The 24,974-nt window shown below is 39.8% G+C and overlaps 1 protein-coding gene across 2 annotated transcripts; it reads left to right on the plus strand.

Annotated features, from left to right (window-relative positions):
- Positions 1-2,274: 2,274 nt before the first annotated feature.
- On the plus strand, positions 2,275-24,904 carry LOC146554054 (unconventional myosin-VIIa-like). 2 transcript variants are annotated; one of them, XM_085253559.1, is made up of 50 exons: positions 2,275-2,394; positions 2,581-2,617; positions 2,775-2,876; positions 2,982-3,134; positions 4,394-4,462; positions 4,544-4,659; positions 4,746-4,873; positions 4,972-5,114; positions 5,396-5,509; positions 5,979-6,132; positions 7,299-7,375; positions 7,466-7,585; positions 8,004-8,146; positions 8,903-9,113; positions 9,200-9,335; positions 9,432-9,598; positions 9,753-9,893; positions 11,118-11,276; positions 11,384-11,476; positions 12,043-12,137; positions 12,265-12,337; positions 12,433-12,534; positions 12,784-12,900; positions 12,994-13,137; positions 13,237-13,506; positions 13,605-13,760; positions 13,851-13,910; positions 14,025-14,149; positions 14,592-14,718; positions 14,848-14,967; positions 15,105-15,278; positions 15,414-15,641; positions 16,788-16,955; positions 17,050-17,167; positions 17,334-17,460; positions 17,588-17,745; positions 17,834-18,012; positions 18,271-18,386; positions 18,517-18,662; positions 18,889-19,042; positions 19,143-19,298; positions 19,653-19,758; positions 20,992-21,105; positions 21,275-21,362; positions 21,452-21,558; positions 21,659-21,844; positions 21,957-22,073; positions 22,154-22,237; positions 22,339-22,458; positions 22,598-24,904. In XM_085253559.1, the coding sequence occupies exons 2-50, from the start codon at positions 2,606-2,608 to the stop codon at positions 22,691-22,693; spliced, it is 6,369 nt and encodes a 2,122-aa protein (XP_085109685.1). In that variant the 5' UTR covers positions 2,275-2,394; positions 2,581-2,605; the 3' UTR covers positions 22,694-24,904. The 2 variants fall into 2 exon arrangements, with proteins under 2 accessions (XP_085109685.1, XP_085109686.1); XM_085253560.1 differs by having other exon boundaries at positions 2,323-2,416.
- Positions 24,905-24,974: the final 70 nt, after the last annotated feature.

Consider the following 24,974-nt stretch of genomic DNA (forward strand, 5'->3'; position numbering starts at 1 on the left):
CATTTGTTCAAATTTGCATATTTCCCTTAAACACTGGAAAGAAAATGAAAGCTTGACTATCGGAGTGAGTTTCCGAGAGAAAAATCCTGTATTAGTGATGATAATTAGAGTAATAATAAATAAAAAATATAAAAACACTAAATGTGACAAAGGGTGACAGCGGGACAGTGCGGGATCTGTGAATAACTTGAAGGGGATCTAGGCAGGTATGGCAGGATGACATCTATATGATTTACTTTTATTTTACTCAGAAGAAACTTGGCTTGAAGGAAGGGGGCAGAGACCAAACATGAGAGAGAGAATGACCTGAGAGGGCCCAATAAAAAGTCAAGGATTATTTTGAATTATAGATCATGCAAAGCCGCTTTAGTGGAATCCGCTTCTATGTAAATATAGTCTGAAATCTTTATGATCGTTCCACGTTAACCTTTGTGTCCTGTTTGGATCACATTTGAGTTGTTTTGACACACAAGGTTTCCTCACTACTGCTTGGAAAGTGCTAGTAGTTTGTAGACTAGCTGGTAATGTTGATAATAAATGTGGGCTTTCTATCATTTAACAATGAAGACAGCGGCTAATGAGAGGGTTATACATGGGTGTCTATTAAATCCCAACACTTTTTCCTTTTAATAGAATTTATTTTAAATCCTTTCTTGTATGTTTTTATGTTTTAAACGGGGCATGAAATTGTGTGAAAATGGATGTTATTCACAGAAAAATGAGTGTTATAAATCCTAGAAAATCCACCCTGTATTCTCTCTGAAACTTAAATTAATCATCCATTCATTTATGTCAGACTATTTATACATTCTAAGAAATCTGTAGGTCAGATTTACGGGTCAGCACTGAGGGAGTGTCTGTGAAGGAGTTCTTGGCCAATACTGTGAAAGCATGAAGTATGAACAGTATGTAAAGGTTAAACACCTTCCTAACTCGTCACCATGAGGACAGAAAGAAAAACAAATATCAGGCTTAAATAGGTCTGAAAAATCTATTTCTCTTGATATTGTTGCTGGGCTCTTTTTCACACATGCACACTGCCATCTTTGACCTACAGCACCTCTACCTTTTGCCCCATAGCCTCAGGACCATAATGTCATTGCAGTAAATGCAAATAGTCTGCAAACAAAGTCAAAGTCACCACAAACCAGTGCAAATACCGAACCACAGCAGCAATAAAAACCTAGACTCAAGGCATTTTATAGTTAAAAACCCCACCTTTATTTTATATGTATGAGGAACAGATTTTCATTTAAAATGAAACCTTCCTGATATGATCGTCTCAGTGCGTCAGTTCCATCGTGTCATTAGGAAAATAGTCAAAGATCAGGCTGATGACTAGAGACCAGAAGTTCACCTTTCTTTCTGACGTCATAAGCAGCCAGGTTTGAAGACAATTAAACCACACCCCATTAAATTACATAAGCATTGCTGCACTGCCCATCTGTGGGAGGTTACCCAGAGCCATGCAGCACTGTCGTGATGAAGCTTTTACAAGGCTTTCCATTCTTAACTGTGACTGGTTAGCAGGGAATTCCTTATCAGAGCTGAACGGGCTGACGCCTGTGAGCAATCAGCCAAGTATACTGTCATGACTTTAAACCCATGAAACTTTAATAGCGATTTCCTGATGATTTAAGGAACAACTTCTGACTGTCAGGAAAGATTAGCCTCTTGAAGACCCAGCACAGCCACAATGGTGGACTCCCCACACCCTGTTGCGTACAATAGGGCTTAATTGATAACAAGAATGCTGATAATAACACTGTTGTGGCAGAAATCTGATCCCTCTCTAGTCTAATCTCATATTTACATCTTTATTGCAGCAGCAGGGAGATGCTCAGCTGTGTCTCCTACAATTTACACAGGCAGGGTCCAAAGTCTCAATAAACATCCATCCAATATGATCCTGGTAAATCCACCACCAAGGACATTTATGTAAAATCTCCTTTAATAAATGTATTATCTTCTTATTTAACTTCTTATTTAAACAACATGACCTGCATGACCACGCTGATGCACGATTTGTTGATTTCAGCAGGTTGTGCATTTTAAGATTTGGTCCTGTACAGTAGTAGTAGTGGATGTAACCTGATATAAGCTTCAGTAGGAATACTGCAAGTTCAAGGTGAAAAACATTTGGATGGGCTCCCCTAAATTGCCCAGAAAGACACACATCACTCCACTGTGACAAGTTCCTTATTCACTTCTGAGTAAGCGATCCATTTCTCTTCCTCCTCTTACAGTCAGTCCAAAGTCAAAGCGTCATAAAACCTCTGTCACTCATAGGCACGCTGAGTTTTATCCTTCCTCATACGGAGACGGATTCTATAAGACGCAAAGACGAGGAACGAGACGGGAATTAATGAAGATCCCACACCAAAGGATCATCGGGTAGACCGTTTTCATTTTAACGGTGACATTAACAGTGCTCTGTGATTTGTTTTACCGCTGCACACCTTGAGCGCTGACATTGAACACAACAGTTCAGATTAAAAAAGCCAAAAGAAACCCTTTAAATCGTCAGTACTTTGGTAATTGCAACTCATTGTATGGATTTCTTTTTCTTTTTCTCTCCAGGGACTAGAAATAAAAGAAACTTGTGATGTTGAGAAAGGTAAGGCTGAAACAAACTCGAGATAATAACTTTGGAGATGTGAGTTTTATTGAGAGAACTGCCGCCCCACCGAGTGTCACTTTGTGTTCCCGTAAACTGAAACCTAGTCCCGTGTCCCTGAAGGACAACGTGAAATCTTTCTGTCTTTTGCTTTCAGGGGGAATGGGTTTGGGTGGACTCGAGCATAGGGGTGCCCATCGGAGCAAGGGTCAAAGTAACACCGTCGGGTCAGCGGTTGCTGGTGGACGATGAGGGAAAGGTAAACAGTGCTTTTGCACTCTCACAGGGTAAAAGTCAAACATCCCAAAACGGCAACAGTTGGTGTTATGTTGCTGAGTGTATTCCCGTTTTCACCCTTCCTCAGGAGCGCAGGTTGTCACCGGAGCAGGAAGCCTCCCTCAAGATCATGCACCCTACATCGGTGGAGGGGGTGGACGACATGATCAAACTCGGGGACATGACGGAGGCCGGTCTCCTCAGGAACCTCCTGCTCAGACACAGACAAGGCATCATCTATGTGAGCAACACACTGAAGGAAAAAATGATTTTTGTCGCCAGTGTTCCTACATGCTTTGGACGCTTGTACTTTAAGTCAAGTATCTTTATCTTTACTGTCATTGTATAAACATGACACAGCAAAGCGTCTCCCAGTGCCAAATATAGAAAAAATATATTACAAGACAGAGAAGACAGTTGCTGAGGATAAAAAGCAGATTAAAAGTAAAATGGATTTGGTTCATTCAACTCAATTTTCAAAATATCTACACATCATGAGGCCAGCGCGCTGTGAATGACCTGATATAGACACTTAACGCTTTTGCCCAAAGACAGCAGGGATCTGCAAACCTGATTTGGATAAGTGGTTAAGAACAATTGGATGGCCTGATAATGGATTATAGGAAATATTCCTTTAATTTGTAACGGTTCGTTTCTCCCAGAACACCTTAAAACATCTTCCCTTGATGTTTGATTCCAGCCTCACATGAGCTGTTCAGCTTTCTCTCGCTGGGATTTCTTTCTTTTAATCAACTTTGATTCAATTGTGGCAAATCAGAACAATAGAACATTTTAAATCTCCAGGCAGACTCCAAATTTGCACAAACTTCACTGTCGAACATTTAATTTTCACTATCTTTTACTAGCGACAGTACATTTTTTATTCAAGAGTTAAAAAAAAAACATTTACTGAGTCGCAAATAAAAACACAGACGCTGTAACATTTATCATTTTACAGGTCCGGTGGACAAACTTTCTAAATGTTCATACTCTTACCTTTTTATTTAGTGTCTGACATAATGAGATGGATATGAATAGACATAAGTAGCAGATATAAGTAAGCATTCTAATAACTTTAATAACTGCTCTGTTTTTAGCCGTGATTGAAAATAGCATTGGATCATTTGACAAGAGCAACATTAAGTATCTTGTCACTCCACACACAGGATGTACCCTTAACATCATTTTGGTTAAATTTTCAATTCAGTTCAATTCAGTTTATTTATATTGCACCAAATCACAACAACAGCCTCAAGACACTTTATTTTGTAAGGTAAAGACCCTACAATAATACACAGAAAACAGAGAAAGCCCCCAACAATCAGATGACCCCCATAAGCAAACACTTTGAAAGTGGGAAGGAAAAACTCTCAGATTCAGGGAGATGTTGTGGAATAGAGCCAGAGATTAATAATAACTATTGACTGTGTATAAACACGTAGTAAGTGGAGAAAGTTGAAGGAGATTCTTTTCTAATGCAACATTTCTATGATTGTGTAGACCTACACGGGCTCGGTGCTGGTGGCCGTGAATCCATACAAAGATTTTCCAATATACACAGAAGAGCAGGTAAGGATATGCGCAGCTGATGACTTCACTGTAATATCGCAGTGATCTACTTCACACGCGTACCCTCCTTTTTGTCTCCAGGTGAGGTTATACCATAAGCGAAAACTGGGAGAGCTCCCGCCCCACATCTTTTCCATCGCTGAGGCCTGTTACTTTAACATGACTCGCCATCAAAAAAACCAGTGCTGCATCATCAGGTCAGCGTCTGTTATATCACTGAGGATCTTTAATATCTGAATTTGATTCTTTACAACTGCTCATTGATTTGATCCATCTCTGTAAGTGGGGAGTCTGGAGCAGGGAAGACCGAGAGCACTAAACTGATCCTGCAGTACCTGGCAGCCGTCAGCGGTGAGCTCTCTGAGCAGCGGATTGAGAAGCAGATCCTGGAGTCCAACCCGATTCTAGAAGGTAGAAAACACCAGCCAAAGAGTGCACAGTCATTATTAAATGTTGTCTTTATGGCATGGATGAACAACAACAACTTTTTTTTTCTTTTTGCATTTCAGCTTTTGGAAACGCTAAAACAATCCGCAATGACAACTCCAGCCGCTTTGGGAAATATTTGGAAATCTTCTTCAACAAGGATGGAGTGATTGAGGGTGCACGCGTGGAGCAGTATCTTCTGGAAAAGTCTCGTGTCTGTCGTCAGGTGAGTAAGCTCTGTTAAGACAACCTTTGTTATCTCTCCACGGGGCGGGAATGTGCGGTAAACCAGTAAAAACACAACACGCTACGTCTGAAGAGTTTGTTTCAGTCGATGTGCTGTTGTTGGCTTAATCTCGTGTGCTGCTGTTGCCATTGTCACTATCAGTACCATCAACAAGAGGAGTGAAGCTAAAGTAAACATGTTCCCACCCAGCCCGCATAAAAACTTGCGTGAGCTTATCATTTTGTAACACTAATGATTAATTTTTTCCTCTGCAACCTCAGGCTCTGGAGGAGCGGAATTACCACATATTTTATTGCCTGCTGGCAGGAATCTCAGCAGAGGAGAAAAAACGCCTGAGCCTCGGGAATGCCAAGGAATACAAATTCCTTACCAAGGTATTGCAATAAGGAAGGCTGTGACTGCCCGCATTGCTGGTGAAGTTATTGTGATGTCGTGTAATTTATGGAAAAAATTCTGCTAGTTCATTGCCCAGACTGTCCTGTAGTTTTAAAGGTTTTATTAATTCACAGCAAGTTTTCTTTTTCTTTTTTGTAAAAAACAAAACAAAACAGACATTTCTACACTAGATAGTAGAAAAATAAGAAATTGTATGTCATGTAATCTATTAGTCATTTACTTTAGTGTGTAGTATAAATTGCAGTATTGTTAATTATTAATTGGCAAAGCTGTAAAACTTATGAAAATACAATGAAAAGTTTTAAATCTACGCACCCCTTCACATTTTCCAAAGCTGTCCTGTGGGCCAGATTGGAGTCTTTGCAAGGCCTGTTCTGGCCCCGAGGCCTTATGTTTGACACCCCTGCTTTCTCCTAGCTATTCTAAATCTTGTCTCTCACTCTTCAGGGCAACTGCATTGCTTGTGGAGGACGAGACGATGCCAAAGACTACAGTCGTATTAATTCCGCCCTAAAAACGCTGAATTTCTCAGGAAAAGACTGTCATGAAATCTTCAAGCTCCTGGCGGCCGTACTACACCTGGGAAACGTCTGCTTTGAGGGTGAGGATACAGAGTTAGAAACTATGTAAAGATTTTAGCCTGCACATAATGGAGCTTAGTTTATCTTTAAAATCATTTCCCTATCAGATTTCAGCAGAACAACTATTCAAGTGTTGCCTAACGTTTAATCAAACATATCTCCATTCCTAATTTTATCAATGCTAGATTTTGATCAGCAAACAAGCATATAATAAATAAGAGCATCAGTAGGCCTGATGATACCTATGGCAGATTGCAGTCTGTTCAGATCTATTATTAAATGAGTGAACGGATTTATTGTTCCATAAACAGGCAGCTAGTTATACAACAGTGAAACTGAATAGCAGTGAGCACCTGAATTACATAAGACTAAATCATTTCTACACTTTGAATTTGTCAATGAAATTATTATTTTTTTTTTAAATGGAGAAGTTGATTTATTGGTTTATTGGTTTGGCTCATGTCACCGTTTCCCAAACAAAGTTGAGAGATAGTGTCATGATTTTTTACATATAACTTTGGCAGCACGGTGGTTAGCACTGTTGCCGCACAGCAAGAAGGTCCTAAGTTCTATTCCACCATCAGGCCGGGGTCTTTCTGTGTGGAGTTTGCATGTGTTTGCGTTGATTCTCCCCGGGTACTCCGGCTTCCTCCCACCGTCCAAAGACATGCAGCTTGTGGGGATAGGTTAATTGGATAATCCAAATTACCACTAGGTGTGAATGTGAGTGCAAATGGTTGTCTGTCCCTGTGTGTTAGCCCTGCGACAGACTGGCGACCTGTCCGGGGTGTACCCCGCCTCTTGGCCTATGACAGCTGGGATAGGCTCCAGCGACCCTGAAAAGGATAAGCGGAAGCGAATGGATGGTTAGAACTTTGGAACAGCTGTTTTGGAATGAATGAAAGTTTCTTTGTTTCACTGACACCAGAGAACCAAAAGAATATTAATTTCACCATCAGCTTTTGGTCCCTAGATGCATCTGTTGGATTTGTGCATTAGCATTATTTTATGTTCCAAGCTAGATACATTTGTGACTTGTACTTGTGTAGTTGGAAGTGGTTTGGTTAAATCTCCTGACTGGTTGTAATATCTTTTAAAACTCACACTGACCTCATTTCACAGGATTACTCCTTACAGCTGTTATTGTGCTGTTTGTGTCTTATGTGTGAATTTGTGTTTCCATCAGCCAACACTCAAAATAACCTGGAAACCAGTGAAGTCAGCAAATCAGAACATTTCAATGTGGCGGCATCACTACTGGAGGTGGGTCTCCTTCTCTATTAGCAGGTAAGATCTACTTTGCTATTAAATAGCACTAGTAAAGGGTTTTTTTTCTGTTTCTTGTGCTTAAAGGTGGAGAAGCCCACCCTGGCGACCAATCTGACTCATCGATCCTTTAAGACCAACCGCGAAATGGTGACTAAACCTCTGAGCTGTGAACAGGCAGCTGACTGCAGAGACGCCTTTGTGAAGGTAATGAGGGAGAGCCAGCAATTTTAAATCACTGCTTCCTTATTGGTTCCTGGCTTAGGATGAAAGAAACCTGGGCCCTGTAAATGCTGCACGCTGTACTTTATGAGGAAGCGTTCCAGTTTCACTGTGATAGAGCAGATGGTTTCCAACCTTTGACTGGTGCTTACAGCGTTGCTACAGTTACTCAGCATGTTTTAGAAAACTCTCGTCTTACTTTTCCTTGATGAGCTTCAGTGTAGATTGACTGATTTCTTATGATTGTAAGGTACAAGACGTGTAAAAATCCACACGCATCGTCACCAACATGTGGGTCAGGTGCAGAGCTCAAAAGAAACAATTAAATATAGAAAAGAATAAACAGTTTGCGTGTTTCAGAACTCCACTAAAATGTAACTCTGCTGGGTTTCTGTTCTCTCAGGCGATCTACAATAAGCTGTTCATATGGATTGTTAAGAAAATCAACAGTGTCATCTACAAGAAGCTGACCAGCAACTCCAAATCAGCCTACCTGTCCGTCGGCCTGCTTGACATCTTTGGCTTCGAGAACTTCAACACTAACAGGTCAGGAGGGTTTTTTTCTGTTATTCCTGTTTTGTACTTCATCAGATATTTTTTTCATTTTGACTTTTCATCTTGAATTAAGTTTAGTTTATGTTAGTTTAGTTTTTATTGTTGTTATAAATTTTTATTAGTTTCAGTGTTGGTTTTACTCTTTATAGCTATTATTGTAGTTAGGGCGTATGCCAAAAGCAAGGTTTTACAAAATCAGTACTGACATTGCAATTTAAGAAACAAAAAAAAATTGATAGCAGGTGACTCACAGGCTCATAAACTTCCAAAGTCTCAATAAACATTTTTGTCAAAGCCTTAATAGACAAGTTATGATAACAAGAATATATTTTTTATTTTCACAAAATCATTTCAGTTTGATTTTTTCTAAACTCTAGTTTATCTTTTTAATTTAGTTAACTAAAAAGTCTAGCACTCTTTTTCACTTTAGCATTGTTCAGCTACAATAACCTTAGCCTGAACTGTTGATGCAAAGCAGCATAGATTAGATATTTAAGGAAACAAGCAGCTGAACCTAATAAAGTACATAATAAAGTGGCCTGTGAGTGTACATTACCAGTATCTTCATTTTTATCCATTCGATTAGTTGAGTCAAACGTATTTCTCAGATATCTTTAAGCTTTCACAGTCGTTGCACTGCCGCCCTGACATATTTATGAAACATTAGACGATCAGACATTTCGTGGTATACTAAGGCATCTAATTTTCACAGTTATCACTATTTACAAGCCATCGTTTATTTTACAGTTTTGAGCAGCTTTGCATTAACTTTGCCAACGAGAAGCTGCAGCAGTTCTTCGTGGCCCACATCTTCAAGCTCGAGCAGAAGGAGTACATGAAGCAGGGCGTCATGTGGGATAACATCAACTTTAGCGACAATCAGAAGATTCTCGACCTTCTAGCTGGAATGCAATGTAATGTGCTGGCTCTTGTTGATGAAGAGAGCCACTTTCCAAAGGTATGCTTCTGCTGAGGTTTCTTATTTAAGGTTCTGCCCTGCTGCAGAAGCTTTTTTATTCAAAAGAATCACTTGGTTGGCCTTAGGGTACAGACGCTACGATGCTAGAGAAGTTGAACCAGCACCACAAAGGACACAAGAACTACATCGCCTCCAGGAGTGAACGTGACACAAACTTTGGGATTTGTCACTTCGCTGGCCTGGTTCAGTACGACTCCAATGGTAGGCAAGCAAACAGCAAATATTAAAACCTCAGCCAACGCAAGGTGCTCATGAGCGCAGTAATACTTTGTTGTTGCCTTTTTTCTCCTTCCTCAGGTTTCTTGGAAAAGAACAGGGATGCTGTCAGTTCGGACATCATTAAGATGCTTGACATGTCTGCCAATAAGCTACTGCGTGACATATTTGAGTCTGAACTGTCAACCAATGGGATTAAGGCTGTTAAAAATAAAAAGTTCATCATGACCCCAAGCAACTCTCTGCGGGTATGAAAGGATAAAGTCATGTCTGATCCTTGGGCAAACTGCAATAAATGTTCCTGTGTCATTTAGTTTCATAACGCTGCCAATGTTTATTTGATCAGGTGTATCAAGGACTTCATTTTTGAGTTTTTCCTTCTGTCACATGTCATCCTCACAGGGATTGGCTGACACTCGCAAACAAGTGCCGACACTGAGCGGCCAATTCCGGCAGTCTCTGGACTCCCTAATGAAGGCTCTGTCTGCCTGCCAGCCTTTCTTCATCCGCTGTTTCAAACCCAACAATGGCAAGCAATCTGAGGTGAATGAGCAACTGCTTCTGCCGCCATGGCAACACCATACAGTTGCTGTGTAAACTGAGCAATCATGTATGCTAAGAAAGGGAAATGAGGGGGAAGCTTGTGACAAACTAGTGTATTTCAGCAAACTAATGTTTGCTGAAATTAAGACATTTCCTTTAAATCCTGTCATTTCCCGAAATAATAAGGATGTTGCTGTGTTTTTTGTTTTGTTTTGTTTTTTTATGTTTACTGCCACCATTTGCAATAGAGCTCATTCTGTTTTGTGCCATAAACCAACGGAGCCAATTTCCTGTTAAATATCACCTGATATCACAGAGAGTAAAGTACAATGCTGCGCTAGTATCTGTTGAGCTTTTCTCACCCTTTGGATTTAGACTAGAAGTCACGAAAAGTTCACACATTCTGAACTCCCTGACCAATATTGTGGCAAAGCGTTGTTAGTCCACAGTGCCACGTGTCACAGTTCTCCTGTGAAATCCAAGCACCTGCTGGCAGGACTGGCACTTACTTGGTGATCGTGGTCCACACAGGACCACTTCAAATTCAAATGGGTCATTAAGTCTCAAATCAGCAAATGCTTTGTACATTTTCTGCTTGACCTTCCCTAATTTACCTAAAATTCTAATGAGCCAAAGTTTGAGCATATGTAAGGATTGCTATGAAAAAAGCACTGAATTTTCCAGGGTTTTATCTTCAATAGATTTTTAGATATTCATGTTCAAAAATTACCACATATTTCAAAGTGTGAAAAAAATATCCGGTGGGTCGACGGGCCATTTTTCAAAAAAATAGATCTTGAAAAGTATTTGAGCAAACAATTTCACAGCAATCATCATATATGTTCAAACTCGGGACCATAAAAAATGTTAAAATAAAATTTGAAAACATTTTTGAGATGGAATACCTCAGAGGTATTTTACTTTTCTTCCAGCCTCTCTGAGGTTAATAGCTGTTGTAAAAAATAAAACAGTGAGAATAAACATTGGGTAGATTTGAAATTTGATAGAATCAAAATCTGGCACACGGATATATTCACATGTGCCAAATTCGGCTTGGATGATCATTTGATTGGGTACACACTCAAATCAAGCTTAGAGTAATGAACTGCTGACATTTACTGTAGATGTGGAAATCACCCCATAGTCCAGCCTGAAAAATAAAAAGGTTGGATAGTTGTTGTGTTAAGAGAATATTCATCACCACTTTAATTTGTTCTCTTCTAGGTGTTTGACAGAGAGCTGTGTATGCGTCAGCTGAGATACTCCGGCATGATCGACACCATCCGTATTCGGAAGCTGGGATTTCCCATTCGACACACGTTCGACGACTTCTTAAAGCGCTACAGGGTGCTCCTGAAGACGACCGTCTGCAACCCCAATACCGTTAAGTCATGATGCATCCTGTTTTTGGAACCCAAGATGTGAAAATGAGTCTTTTATTGGGTTCTCTCATCAGTTCTTAACTGATATATTCTTTACTGTCTCTCCAGGAGTCTGCTGCGGCCTGTTGTAAAGCCATCTGTGAGGCGGTGATCGAAAGGGAGGGCGAATGGAAAATAGGCAATACCAAAGTTTTCCTAAAGGTGCCGAAAACTTCTAACCATGTTGTATTGTAGCTTTTTCTCAAGGCACAAGATGGTAAATGGCCTGTATTTGTATAGCACTTTACTAGTCCCTAAGGACCCCAAAGTGCTTTACACATTCAGTCATCCACACATTCACACACTGGTGATGGCAAGCTACATTGTAACCACAGCTACAATGTAGCCTGGGGCGCACTGACAGAGGCGAGGCTGCCGGACACTGGCGCCACCGGGTCCTCTGACCACCACCAGTAGGCAATGGGTGAAGTGTCTTACCCAAGGACACAACGACCAAGACTGTCCGAGCCGGGACTCGAACCGGCAACCTTCCGATTACAAGACGAACTGCAAACTCTTGAGCCACGATCGCCCCTTAGATGATCGTGGCCATGACATAGTGAAACACTAAATCAAAGAGACATTACATCTCTCTTGAATGATTGCAGAAAATGAATCTACATTAATGTGGATTCACATTAATGTGGATTCATTTTTGAAATATGATTAACAATTGAAGTTTTCTTCAATATCAGAAAGTCTTTTAAAAGAAATTCTCTTTATTTCAGGATGTTCACGATTCTATTCTTGAAAAGCGGCGGGAACAAGAGCTCAGCAGGGTAGCTTTGGTGATCCAGAGAGTCATGCTTGGACAGAGAGACAGGTGCAGGATATCCTACACATTCATATCCAGTGCAGAGGGGACACATAAGAGGAAAGGACTGCACATATGAAGGCTTAAAAATACACCTTTTTAATAACTTAAGTTCTTTGCTTCAAATCTCTTTTAGAAAGTCTTTTCTGAGGAAGCGTTCGGCAGCCGTGGTGCTACAGCGGTCCTGGAGAGCCTACATGAAAACAAAGGTTCAATAACTTTTTATAGAAGTCAGAGCTTGTAGCTGCCTTGATGTTTAGGGAGGACTCACCTCAGGTTTGCTTCCCTCTTTCGGTCTGACCAGGTTCAGCGCGGCTTTGAGCGGCTGGCAGCACTAATCCGTAGCCGGAAACTCCAGGCAAAGTACCAAAAGCAGCGAGAAGCAGCAGTCGTCATACAAGCACAGGCATGTACTCTCATGTAGGAACTGTTTAGTGCAATATGTTACAAGTAGTTGTTTTTTATTGTTTGGAATATTGGAAAATATCGCTGTATTTGATCAAATTTTAAGCATTTTATAGTGAAATTAGGATATTTTATCAAATCTTATCAAAATCTACGTTACATATCGGTTGTTGTGTATTTAATTAATTACTGATATTTTTGTTATTTCTTAAATAATTTGCTTTAAATTGCACTGATTGATCGGGTTTAGGTACGAGGCTATGTGGCGAGGAAGGACTTGAAGAAAAAGAGAGAGGCAGTCACACGGCTGCAGGCGCAAAGGCGAGGAGTGCTGGCCAGAAGGGAAGTTGAATCCATGATGAACACGGTGAGTGCTCAGCATCTTGGAAGGTAAAGTTGCACAAGTTGCACTCTGAAAAGGAGCCTACTTTCAAACCTTTTTGTCTCTTTTGTCTCGAAGGCTTTAGTTTTAAAACAGCTGGAGGAGGTCTCACAGATACTGGACAATGAAACCAAGTCAGAGTCAGAGCACGATTCAGACGACGAAGATCTTCCCGTCACGCCTTCAGTCAATGTAGCAGACGAAGAAACTTCAGAATCTGAGGTTAGCTGATTCTAATTCTGTCATGTTAACATGTCCTACTTTTTCTTCATTGAGTGTGTGCGTTTAAGATCTGGTATAAATTCTCTTTTCCCTCCAAAGACGAGTCACAGCAGTCCAGAGCCTGTAAAGATAATCTCTGAGCTCTTGGAGCCAGAGTTGATAGTCACCCCACCATCAAACTCGATATCCCCGACCCCTTCGGTGGATGAAGATAAGGAGGAGGAGACCGATGACTTTGAGGACGACGGTGATGAGTTTTCATTCTACAGGTTCAGCCAGCGTTACTTCCAGGACAGCGCCAGCCACACGCACATACCCTACCGACTCAAGAAGTCTCTTCTGCATCACGACGATGAGGGTGACACACTGGTGAGAAGTCAGACGGGAACGAGTCACAGCCGTATCACTATTAACCCAAGAGATTTCTCTCCTCACAAACAGTTTCTCATTCCTCTCCTCACCTCCAGGCATGTCTGACTATATGGTGGATCATTTTGCGCTTCATGGGGGATATACCAGAACCCAAATCCTCAGATGCCATATCAGTGGCATCAAGCAACACGCCCCAGGCTCCACCCAGCAGGCAGGGCAGGAGGCTGAGCAACTTGGTGGGACTGGACCAGGTAAACTATTACATATATCTTATTATTACACTGAAAAAAAAAAAACAATCTAACTATTTAACCTCTAGTAATGATGTCATTCTCGGACAGAAAATACTGAGGAAGAACAAGAAAAAGTTTGACAGAAGAGCCTCTTCTATCCCCGAGGAGGTGATTATAATACTCTTCATTCTGTCTTTTTTTTCTGTCACTGGTTCATAACACAAACTCTGTGGCAATTGTTATTATTATCACTGTTATTTGTATTATTGTCATCGTAACCAGCCAGAAAACTTGACAGGAGAAGAGGATGTTATGATTGGAGAGGGTACCACGCTGCAAAGGCCACTTTCAGACTTGGAAAAAATTCACATCATCATCGGCTATGCTCTGTCAAAACACGGCATATGGTAAATGCTGCCTTACAAGTATTTTGAAGAATGAACAATATGATATATCTGTAAATAACTGTAGGTAAATGTGTGTAAGTAATTTTAAGTAGTGTGAAATTGTATGCTAATTTTGCAGAAAAACAATAATTTTCTCATCTTACTAGACGGGCTATAGTTTTTGGGCTGTGGGCCGTATTTACTTGGATGTGTGATGAAAGGTTTCTCCCACTGAAAACGAGTCAACTTTCTGGGATTTACACAGGCTGCCTAAAATTACTTAGACATCAATTAAAATTACATATGCAGTACTTAAATGTAAGTATTTGTAGATAAATATGATTACATTGTCATTTCGATTATAATAACTACAATTCCATTTAATTACAGGGAACTGTGGTTATGGGCTGTATTTTAAGATGTTACCTACTTTTTTCATTTTTTTGGTTCTCTCTCTGTGCAGGGATGAGATCTATTGTCAGATCTGTAAACAGCTGTTGAAAAACAATGACAGGAGGAATCGTATGCAAGGGTGGATTCTCCTCTCCATCTGTCTGGGGATTTTCCCTCCAACAGACCTCTTTAGGAAGGTCAGTCTACATGAAGTCATTTTATTAATCCTGCCTCAAACTTCATGTTAATCCTTGTCATGCCACTTTAGTTGAATTTAGCCGAGGTATTATCGTGTTGCTTACTGTGTCCTGTTCTGTGCTTCACAGTATTTAGAGAACTTTCTCCGCAGAGGGCCATATGACTACAGGGGGTATTGCATTGAGCGCCTGAAACGTATCGTAGCCAATGGACCAAGAAAAGAGTTGCCCTGCTGGATAGAGCTACAGGTAAAAAGCAGAAGGTGCTCCAATATGGTGCTGAGGTCACTGTTTATTTAGTTTTAACTTTTGGCCAGCAGCAGCAAAATTTGAATTGTGGTTGGAAACAACTGGTTTTTTTCTTCTTTCTTACCCTGCACTGAAAGGCTGCCAGGACCAGGAAACCCATTGATACGACTGTGGCAATACAGGATGGTCGAAATATTGAAATACAACTGAACTCGTCCTCCACATCTGAGGAAGTCTGCCAAGATGTGGCCAATGACATCGGTCTCAAAGACACCTACGGATTCTCCCTGTACATTAGGCTCTATGACAAGGTCAGTGAAAGCTTCTGATTCTACATCAAGGCTTGGGTACTCTGTATCTTCTGGCTGTAGGTTCAGACTAGTCCAGTGCAGAAAGAATTGCAGTTTGCCACACTCATTCAAACTCTGCTGACTTCTCGTCACCAGATGTGGTCTCTGGGGAACTCTGGGGCACACGTGCTAGATGCAATATCTCAGTGTGAGGAAGAGATGAGGAGGCAAGGCAGACTGGAGAAGGATACCCCATGGTCGCTGTCCCTCCGCAAGGAACTGTTCACACCCTGGCACGAAAGTAAACTAGATGAAGTCAGCACAGATCTTATCTACAGGCAGATCATCAAAGGAATCAAGGCAGGAGAGTACGTTGCTGATAAGGTAAGGCTTTTTCTTTTTTCCTGAAATATTACGGAAAACAGTGTGTAATAATAATAATAATACTAATACATTTTATTTACAGTCACCGCTCATGACACTCAGGCTATTAAGTTCCAAAATCGCAGTATGCACATCTACTTTTCTGGTGTATTTTCATCTTATGTACAAAATAAAGCACAAAAGGGGCACTAATTGTTGCTGGGCCAACGCTTAAAAGACCTTAAATATAAAAAAGCCTCCAAGGCACTCCCCTTTCAAAATAAAATAAAAATGCCTTCATTTTCATGGCAAGGTTTTGTAAAGGACTGCAGTCTCTTCCAGTGATAAGCTAGCTGCCTTATCACGTAAAACAGTTAAAGCCAGTAAAACTGCTGCAGTCTGAGAAGTAACTCATGAATAATTATTTTAATATCCTTCTTTAATCAGGATTTATATTGTAACAATAGAACAACTGACAAACCCACAGAAACCTCTCATTCAATCTTGCAGCTCCTGTAAGCCTTATAAGACATCTTAGCTTGGCTTTAGCTTAGCTAACGTTTAAGCAAATGGCAGACAGAAGAAGAAAGTGAACAACTAGCTTGGATACATGGTGGGATGTATGTAACGGCCAAAGAGTTGGAAAAATATAACGACTAGGAAAGTGAAAGCCGATGTTAATTTAAATGGAATAGCTGACTGCTTACATTGCTTTGTGGCTGTCAGACGCATAGACGGGCAACCATTTCCTACTAGCTTAGCCTGAAATTTGTAGATGTTTGTTCACGGCTAGTTTCTATTGCCTGTGTCTCACTAAAGAACAAGGAAGGATTTGGAAAACAAGAAAATCTATCAGTAAAGTTTTATTTATTTATTTTTTTCATCCATTGTGTTTTTAGAGTAAATGCAATAATTGTGATTCTTAAATGAACAAATTAAGAGTAAGAAACTAGATAACTGTAAATGTAAAATTTACTATACTGTGGTGCTAAACAGTATATCAGCAGGCATTTTGTAGTTTTCAAATATTTTGCAGCTCAAATAAGTTACTTAGTGAGGTCAACTATTTCTTATTTGTCCACTTTTTATTCTACTATAAATTTTATCATGATGTTCTCCAAACATTTTGTCAACTGTATCTAATAAAGTTGTACTTTATCTACTCAGGATGATGATTATATCCAGCTGGCAATAATGCACTATTACATCATGTTTGGCTCCGAGTATAGCGTTGAGAACGCCACCAAAGTGGTTAATGAGTGCATCACCACCCAGCTTATTGAAAGCAAGTCTAAAACAAGATGGACCCAGTTCATCAGCTCAGCACACAAAGAGGTAAATCAGTCTATTTTATGTATGGTCAGCATGGATTGTTTTAAAACATAACGCCTCATAAAGGCACCCTCACAATCGTCGTTACCTCATGTAGGGTCCTTATGTCAGTGGGAGGCAAAACTCGGATGAGGTAAAAGGAGAACTGGTGGACATCGCACGCAAGAAGTGGGCAATCCACTTTTCAAAGTTTTTTGAAGTCACAATGATGTCAGGTGAGTCTGCGCACAGCTTTTTTCACACAGAGGCTGGGATATACAATCCTTTTACAAGTGAATGTTGCCGTGTTACACATTTGTATTGCAAACTTTACTTCTGCTAACTAGCATTTATGAATTCCAATTCACTACTTAAAATCTGCAACACCATATCTGTCCACAGGACCACCTTTGCCCAAAAGCAGATTTATTGTGGCTATAAACTGGACTGGCATCTTCTTCATGGACGAGAGAAATAGGCAACTTCATGAAATTCCTTACATAGCAGTTAGGAAAGTCCAGGAGAAGAGGTACGGTCTCACATTTTTATGTCTGTGTGTATGTAAATTTGCTCTATTTACTTTCTTAAAAAGATTTTTAAATTGTGCCTTTAAAAGAATCTAATAAAACTGACACTGATGATTATGACCCATTTAGTGACAGTGCCCAGACCATTAGCTTGATCACGATCACAGGAGAGTATGTCCTGAAGTCTCCTGAAGCTGAGAAAATTGTAACACTGATAGAGAACAATGTGGAAGGGCTGAGACAGCGCTCAGTGTTTGCAACCGCTCAGCAGGACTCTAGCAAATCAGGTAAGAGTCTACAGCATGTTCAGTATCCATAAATACAGTCACGCACACCAAAACACTCACGTCTGTCTGTCTCTGTACGCTTCTGCAGATGACCCGCTGTTTCTGGTTTGTAAGCGAGGTGACCTCCTGCAAGTAGACAAAGAAAAAAGTGCCCCTAATGAGAGCTGTTTCATCGCCACCAACAAGCGCACTGGCAGCTTTGGTGCAGTCTATAAGAAAATATTGCTGTTCCTGCCAACTCTTACCGAGCCGACTAGTGAAATGCTGGTAAAGTTGACTTTACCTTAAATGTTGAGTAGTTATGACTAGTTTATCAGAGCTCAGGTATAGGCAAATCACTGATTTCATTTTTAATGGTGTTTTAATGGTAAAGACTTTACTAAAGAACAGAAAATCTTTACAGACATGAAGATTTTTCATCGTGCGCTTCTAAGTCTATGCAGTGAGAGATGCACAAGTTCTGTTAGTTCACATCACATAACGCCCTCTTGTAGTTTATCTGGCAAATTGCTTCTGACCCTTCAGGAACAACTCAATCCAAAGCAGGATAAGAGGAGAGCTTCACTAGTTCTTAACCCCGTTCAAGGAGAAGAAACAGTGGCCCCTGTCTCTTTGAAAGAGTTTGCCCTTGAGAATTTCAGGTAATACTGAGGCTCTTGTATTTTTAGCTAAACGCCACTTCTCAAAAATGTGGCATTCATGTTTGACTCTTCATTTGGCAAATCGAACAGCACTCGTGCAGACGATATTTAAGCTCTTTGTCCCTCGCAGATCTGTGAGTGGCGGTCGGCAAGGATACAAAGGAGGCAACAGAGAGAAACTGTGGGTCATTTCCAGAGAGCCTCTCAAGCAACCACTCCTGAAGGTGCTGGTCAACAACTCTGAGCTCAGCAACCTGGCCTGCAGTGCCTTCACTGATATCCTTTTAAAAAACACATGAACTGGTACCTGCATTTATGGATTGCTGAGATGTTTTCTTATGACTAAACCACAGTTTAACTAGCATCCATACTGTTGGTTCACATAGGCAGATATTTGAAAGTATGGTACCAAATTCTTCAGCAGTTTGTCTGTAATCTAAAGAGGAAAGAGCCATGTCTAATTTTAATGTCGTTTGAGTGAGTCCTTAACGTTAGCCTCTACCCATCCTGAAGTACATGGGCGACTACCCCATCAAACATGTCCGCAGTCCCGTAGAGTTGACCGACCAGATCTTTGGTCCAGCCACAAAGCATGAAGAACTGCGCGATGAAATTTACTGCCAGATCATGAGACAGATGACCGCCAACAGCAACAGGTTCTCCAGTGTGCTTCACTGTGTCGGAAAGACACCAAAACAATAATCACAAAAAATCCATTTCCATCATATCGTTTTCTCTTTCTTCCCCTCACTTCAGTTTGAGTATGGAGCGTGGGTGGCAGCTGATGTGGCTGTGTTCAGGCTTGTTCCCGCCCAGCTGGGATTTATTGAAACACACACAGTGCTTCCTGGAGTCGCGGCCCAGATACCCACTGGCTGCTCTTTGCCTGGAGAGGCTGCAGGAGATCTGCAGGTCAGCCTGGCGATACGAACACTATTTAGAAACAAAAATCCTGAGAAGATTAGAATTACTGATTATTTTGATACTTCAAAATGTGGTTGTCCGTATTTTAGAAATAGCATTGCTTTAAAACTGGTATTAAATTGTGATGAAAATCTAACTGACAGAATCTACTCTCTGGTAAATGCTGGCCCCCAAAATTACCACAATGCACACTTTAGAAACCACAAAAAAGTTTATCAGCTGAGTTTACTGAGTTTAATTTTTTTTTTTTAAAAACATATCCACGGTATTGTAACTTAGTGATCTGAAATTCCACATAAATATATTTTTGTGTGTGTAACTTCATTTGTTTTGTATACTCAGTAAGAAGCCCAGGAATCTTCCTCCCCATTTCGTAGAAGTGGACGCTATCCAACAGAACAGCCCTAAGATCTTCCAGAAAGTCCACTTCCCAGATGATACAACTGATGTAAGAACCTGCATTCAATCAATTTTTGGATTTAATGATAATTTTAAAAAATGCAATCATTTGCACAACTCATAAATCCCTATTTTATTCACAATAGAACATGAAATCATGTTGAATGTTTAAACTTGAATGTTTACCCCTTTGACGCATAGTGGTCACTACAGTGGACAACTATCCAAATGCTGTTTTCTTGAGTTTGTGTCAGTGTTGATGATATACTTGCACATAAACCACTACATTGGACACTGATGTGTCCATACCCTGCCACCTACTGGTCGTTTAATATTACTATAGATGTATGATGTGTTTCATTGTAATTATTGTTATTTAACCCTTTCATGCATGAATTATGACAACCTTGATCATGATTTTTTCTTAAGCATTGTTATTCATCTTTTCAAGCCTAAAGATGAATAAAAAATCCTGATCGAGGTTGTCATAATTCTGCATGAAAGGGTTAAATTTTGCTATTTGATGAAATATATTCAGTCATTTTGATTTGGATCGAAGCAACATAGCTCAAAAAAATTGGCAAAGGCTAGAAAACCTAAAAAGAAACCTTTGCAGGAATATTATTGCACTGTCTAGGTTATGTGGCAATAGATCAATAACATGACTGGGTATAAAAAGAACATCTTAGAGGGGCGGAGCTTCTCAGAAGTAAAGCTGAGAGGTTCACCATCTGCAAAACATTGCATTTGCAAATTGTGGGAAATTTTCAGCATATTATTCCTGAATGTAAAACTGGGAAGACCAAATATCCCATGTTCCAGATATGCTGCCTTCTTTTTCTTTGGGATAAAGCTCTCTTAAAATGGACTAAGGCAAAAAAAAAAAAAGCCTGGATCTCTGATGCCACAGGGAATTGGCAGCTTGCATATCTGAAAAGAAACGACCAATGCAGGTTTTAGAGCAACATATGCTCCCATCCAGATGACGTGTCGTCCAAGGAAGTCTGTGCATATTTCGGCAAGACAATGTAAAATTGCATACTGAAGCTTTTACAACAGGATTGCTTAGTAGTAGAGGAGTCCAGGTGCTGAACTACCTGATGTCCAGACCTTTTACAAATTAAAAACATTTGGCTCATCAATGCTGTGACACATCTAACATAGTGTCACAGGTTTCTTGGCATTGGAGTTGTATTAACCATAAGAGAGAGATTAAGAATCAGTTTTGCCATTAAATGTCGATTTAATGTTATCATGATTTCTTGTCCTTGCTGTGGCGCAGATAGTCGAGGTGACATCAACAACCACAATTGGAGACATGTGCATCAGCATCGCCTCTCAGCTCATTCTGTACTCACCTGAAGGATACGGCCTGTACCTGAAAACACTAACCAAGGTGGTGTTGCCTAACACTGTCAGTTCAGTGTTTTCGATCAGACATTAGCTTGCACAGTGATCTGATAGAAAAGACAAAAATGCTATGCACAATATCACAATACAGTCCATATGTAACAAATACATCTTTTTCCTTTATGTGACGAAGCTTTTTTGGTTTCAATTCTTAGACGGTGAGCATGGAGGAGGATAAATATTTCTTTGACAGTCTAAAGATAACCTCAGACGTCCCCAAAAAAAGAAAAAAGGGGAAAGAAGGTAATGGAGTAAACCAACTGCGGTCACTTTTTTTTTATGCATGTCTTTGCCTTGACAGATCTAATCAGTGTAAATCGCACTTTTTTTAGTCACTCAGACCAATTTACCTTCCTTGGTGCTCTTTAAGAGGAAGCTCTGGTTCAATGTGAACCCGGGGAAAGATGTGAAAGCAGATCTCACTTTCCATTTCCCACAGGTATCTATATTACAACCACTCTCTTTATTCACTGAGATTCTTTTCATGTTTAAGATGAATAATTGTCACGATATCTTACCTCGAATTTGCTTCTTTGCAGGAACGATCGAAGTACCTGCGGGGATACCACGACTGCACCAAAGAAGACATGATTACCCTGGGTGGGCTCCTATTCAGAGTCAAAGTAGAATCAGACATGTCACAGTTCGTCATGATCCCCAAAATGTTGAAGGACCTGGTTCCTGCTGACCAGCAAAAGATCATGTCCCCTGATGAATGGAAGAAGGTAAAGAACAAATTGTACAGAAGCACCCCCCAAATGGTCTATTTCATGTCTCAGAAGATGGGATTGGAGCTCCGGTGTAAGGCTATTTTATGCTTTATTGTTTTTCTTGCAGCACATCATCTCCTCATACAAGCAGCAGAGTGGCATCACAGTGGACGAAGCCAAAATCGACTTCCTAAAAATCATTTCAAGTTGGCCAACCTTTGGCTGTGCCTTCTTTGAAGTTAAAGTGAGTTAGCTGGAGTAAGTGACAGACACACTGGCCCGCAAGAATTTGAGGAAACTGATGTTACGTTGTTTCATTTGCAGCAAACATGTGAATCTAGCTACCCAGCTATACTTCTGATCGGCATCAATAAGCAAGGGGTTCGCTTAGTAGACCCAGAAACAAAGGTATGTTCAATAAAAAGCACAATATATTTATATTTTTACAGTAGCCTAAGGTCATTTGTGCTTATTTGCAAATAACATTGCATTACTTGAAACTCTTTTAGGACACAATGATAATGCACGAGTTCAGCCGCATCACAGAATATTTCAGCAAAGGCAACTCCTTCCAGATGACCATCGGCACCATGTTCAGGGGCATCACCTTTGTCTGTGAAACCCCAAATGTGAGTGACGGGCTTTGAATGTATTTTGATGCATGACAAAACACAGAATTTCCTTTAGAATGAATGCTAATAAATGTTAAGGAGAATAAAATATGATGTGAAAGATTTGCACAAAAAGAATCATTCTTTTCTTTTTCAGGCCCACACGATCGAAGACCTCCTCAGATCCTACGTCAGCATGTATGAAAAGGCAAGGCAGGCCCCCCTTAATCACAGGAAGAGCATATTTTCTTAAGGTTTCACTGGCAGAAGTATAGACTTAACCTTTGTGGATTATATGTACTCCTGCCCAATGTCTCTATAGGAATGTATTTGTATCCTTAAAAATACAAACTCATCAATTTGTACATTTAGATTTTAGCATTTACAATTCTTTCTAATGAACAAGCATTCAAACTGTAATATTTCCATTGTTATCGCCTTAAATGCAGTAAAATTCTGTTTTGTGAAGAAACGGTTGCATGTCCACGACTTCCTCTGACATTCATGTAACTGTCATGGCATTAAATTATGACGTCCAACTGTGTCCTATTCCTACAATGATTAACATTTAACAGTAAATTTTGCAATTCACAAAACACTGATTACATTTCCCTGCTGCTTCTTATGTCTTGCATTTTAAAACACAGCTTTTTTTAGCGCACATTCCCATCAGTTTCAAAATAAAACATTTTTAAAAACCCACTTTTCACCAAGAAATATGTGCAATTGCATTAAAACGCAGCTCCCTTTTCACAAACAGGAACCCTTGTGCATGGAAGTATTTTCCATTTTCATTAATACGTTTAGGATATGTGAAATTCATGTTAACAAACTGTTAATCTTCACATGCTTTGTAGTGTTTTATGCAACAAACCAGAACATTATAATAAGCCTGTGGCCTAAAATAGACCAGATTGTTGTTAAGGGAGGGAAAAAACTAACTGATAAACTATTCTTTACTGATCGAGACATTCAGTCCTTGCTAGGTCTTAAAGTTAGGTCAGTATGGTTAGGTAATAATGACATATTATACTGTGTCATTATTATTACTATTATTATTTAACAAAAAGCTAAATGCAGAAGCAGTGCATGAAAAACTATGACAGCCTGTGATTCAGTAACTTGTATAACAACACTACCAATAACTTAATAACCCAAAGTAATCGTATTCCATATTATTTTATCAGTTTTTCACATCACTGTAGAGGAACTTTGCTTCACTCTTTTTTTAAAGCATTACTTCAGCTCAGTAAAGTTTTCAAGCAGTCATTTATGCACACCTCAGAGTCCCGCCACAACATTTCAATCAGGCTGAGGTCTGCACTTCGACTGGGCCATTGCTACACCTTAATTCTTTTCTTTCTTCGGTGGTTCTGTGGTAGATTTGCTGCTATACTTGGGATCATTGTCCTGCTGCGTGACCCAGTTTTGGCTAAGCTTTAGATGTCGGACATAAGGCCACACATCTGACTCTAGAATACTTTGGTATACAGATGAGCTCATGATGTAAAGCCCAAATCATCACCCCTCCTCCACCGTGCATCACAGTTGGTATGAGGTGTTTTCTACAGAGGTGCCAGCACTTTCTGAGGAATCAAGTACATTTTATTAGCAGCACTTAGCTGCTACTTACCCTCTTAATTCCTATAAAAGCAGTAAGGGTGTGCTTAGTGTTTCCACACACTGCATTTTGGCTTATTTAATGTTAAATAAATAATAACTCATTATAATAATGTTGTGTGATGTTGTTCATTTGAGATTGTATTATAGAGTAAACTTTATTCATATGATTCTACTATTACTTTTTTACTATTTCTAATGTCTCTTGAATCTGTAGTTAAACTAATCATTTTAGTCCATGAGGTATGGTCATCTTCATACGATGCGAGATTTGAAAGTTTTTCCCTTTTCAGAAGGATTCTTGATTGTCTTGTAAATATTCTGATGAGCATATTTGTTACTACTTTTAGCCTTATTGAGTAGTCGCCTACAGTATGCTACATAACTGCAGATGCATATATTTACTAATACTATATTTCAATATTTTCAATACATAGGTACATTAATTTTTATTCCAAGTCTACCTGCTTTTTTATTACTGGATTGATTCATATATCATAAAATGATATAAGGAAAGAAGGATGTTGGCATGGACTGCATCCTAAATTGTCTTACTTTTATCTGGACTTTGAACGTGTATCAAGGTATTTTAAATGTTTCTTTATTTTCTTATAATTGATCGAGTTTTTCTATGCTTGAAAATAATTGAAATACTTTAAACAGAAAATTGTTTGTTTTATATTTTTTTATTTTTAACAGTTGGACTGTTGGATGCCAGAGCTGTTATAAAAAGTCATACCTTTGCAACTGTGCGGCTACTTCTTTTCCGCTTCACTTCCTCTGCTTTGTCAAACTTTTCTTATTTTCTGAAAGGCCATTATTGTTGCAGGCCTTAGCTGTGTGCAGTATAGGCAAGCCGGAGGCAGTTTGTAAAATGTCAGCCAACACTCCCGGTTTTCCATCAGGCATTTGAT

This window comes from Mchenga conophoros, linkage group LG18 (genome assembly GCF_057382185.1).
Source record: "Mchenga conophoros isolate Kocher_MC1m ecotype Shallow Benthic linkage group LG18, M_conophoros_male_GT1.1, whole genome shotgun sequence".
Classification (NCBI taxonomy): Eukaryota; Metazoa; Chordata; class Actinopteri; order Cichliformes; family Cichlidae; genus Mchenga; species Mchenga conophoros.

Bases quoted from the DNA above. Each gene is read 5' to 3' on its own strand.
- LOC146554054 (XM_085253559.1), top strand. The intron at 12,901-12,993 runs GTGAGTGCTCAG...TTTGTCTCGAAG, and splicing joins TTGAATCCATGATGAACACG to GCTTTAGTTTTAAAACAGCT. The intron at 17,461-17,587 runs GTACGGTCTCAC...TGACCCATTTAG, and splicing joins AGGAAAGTCCAGGAGAAGAG to TGACAGTGCCCAGACCATTA.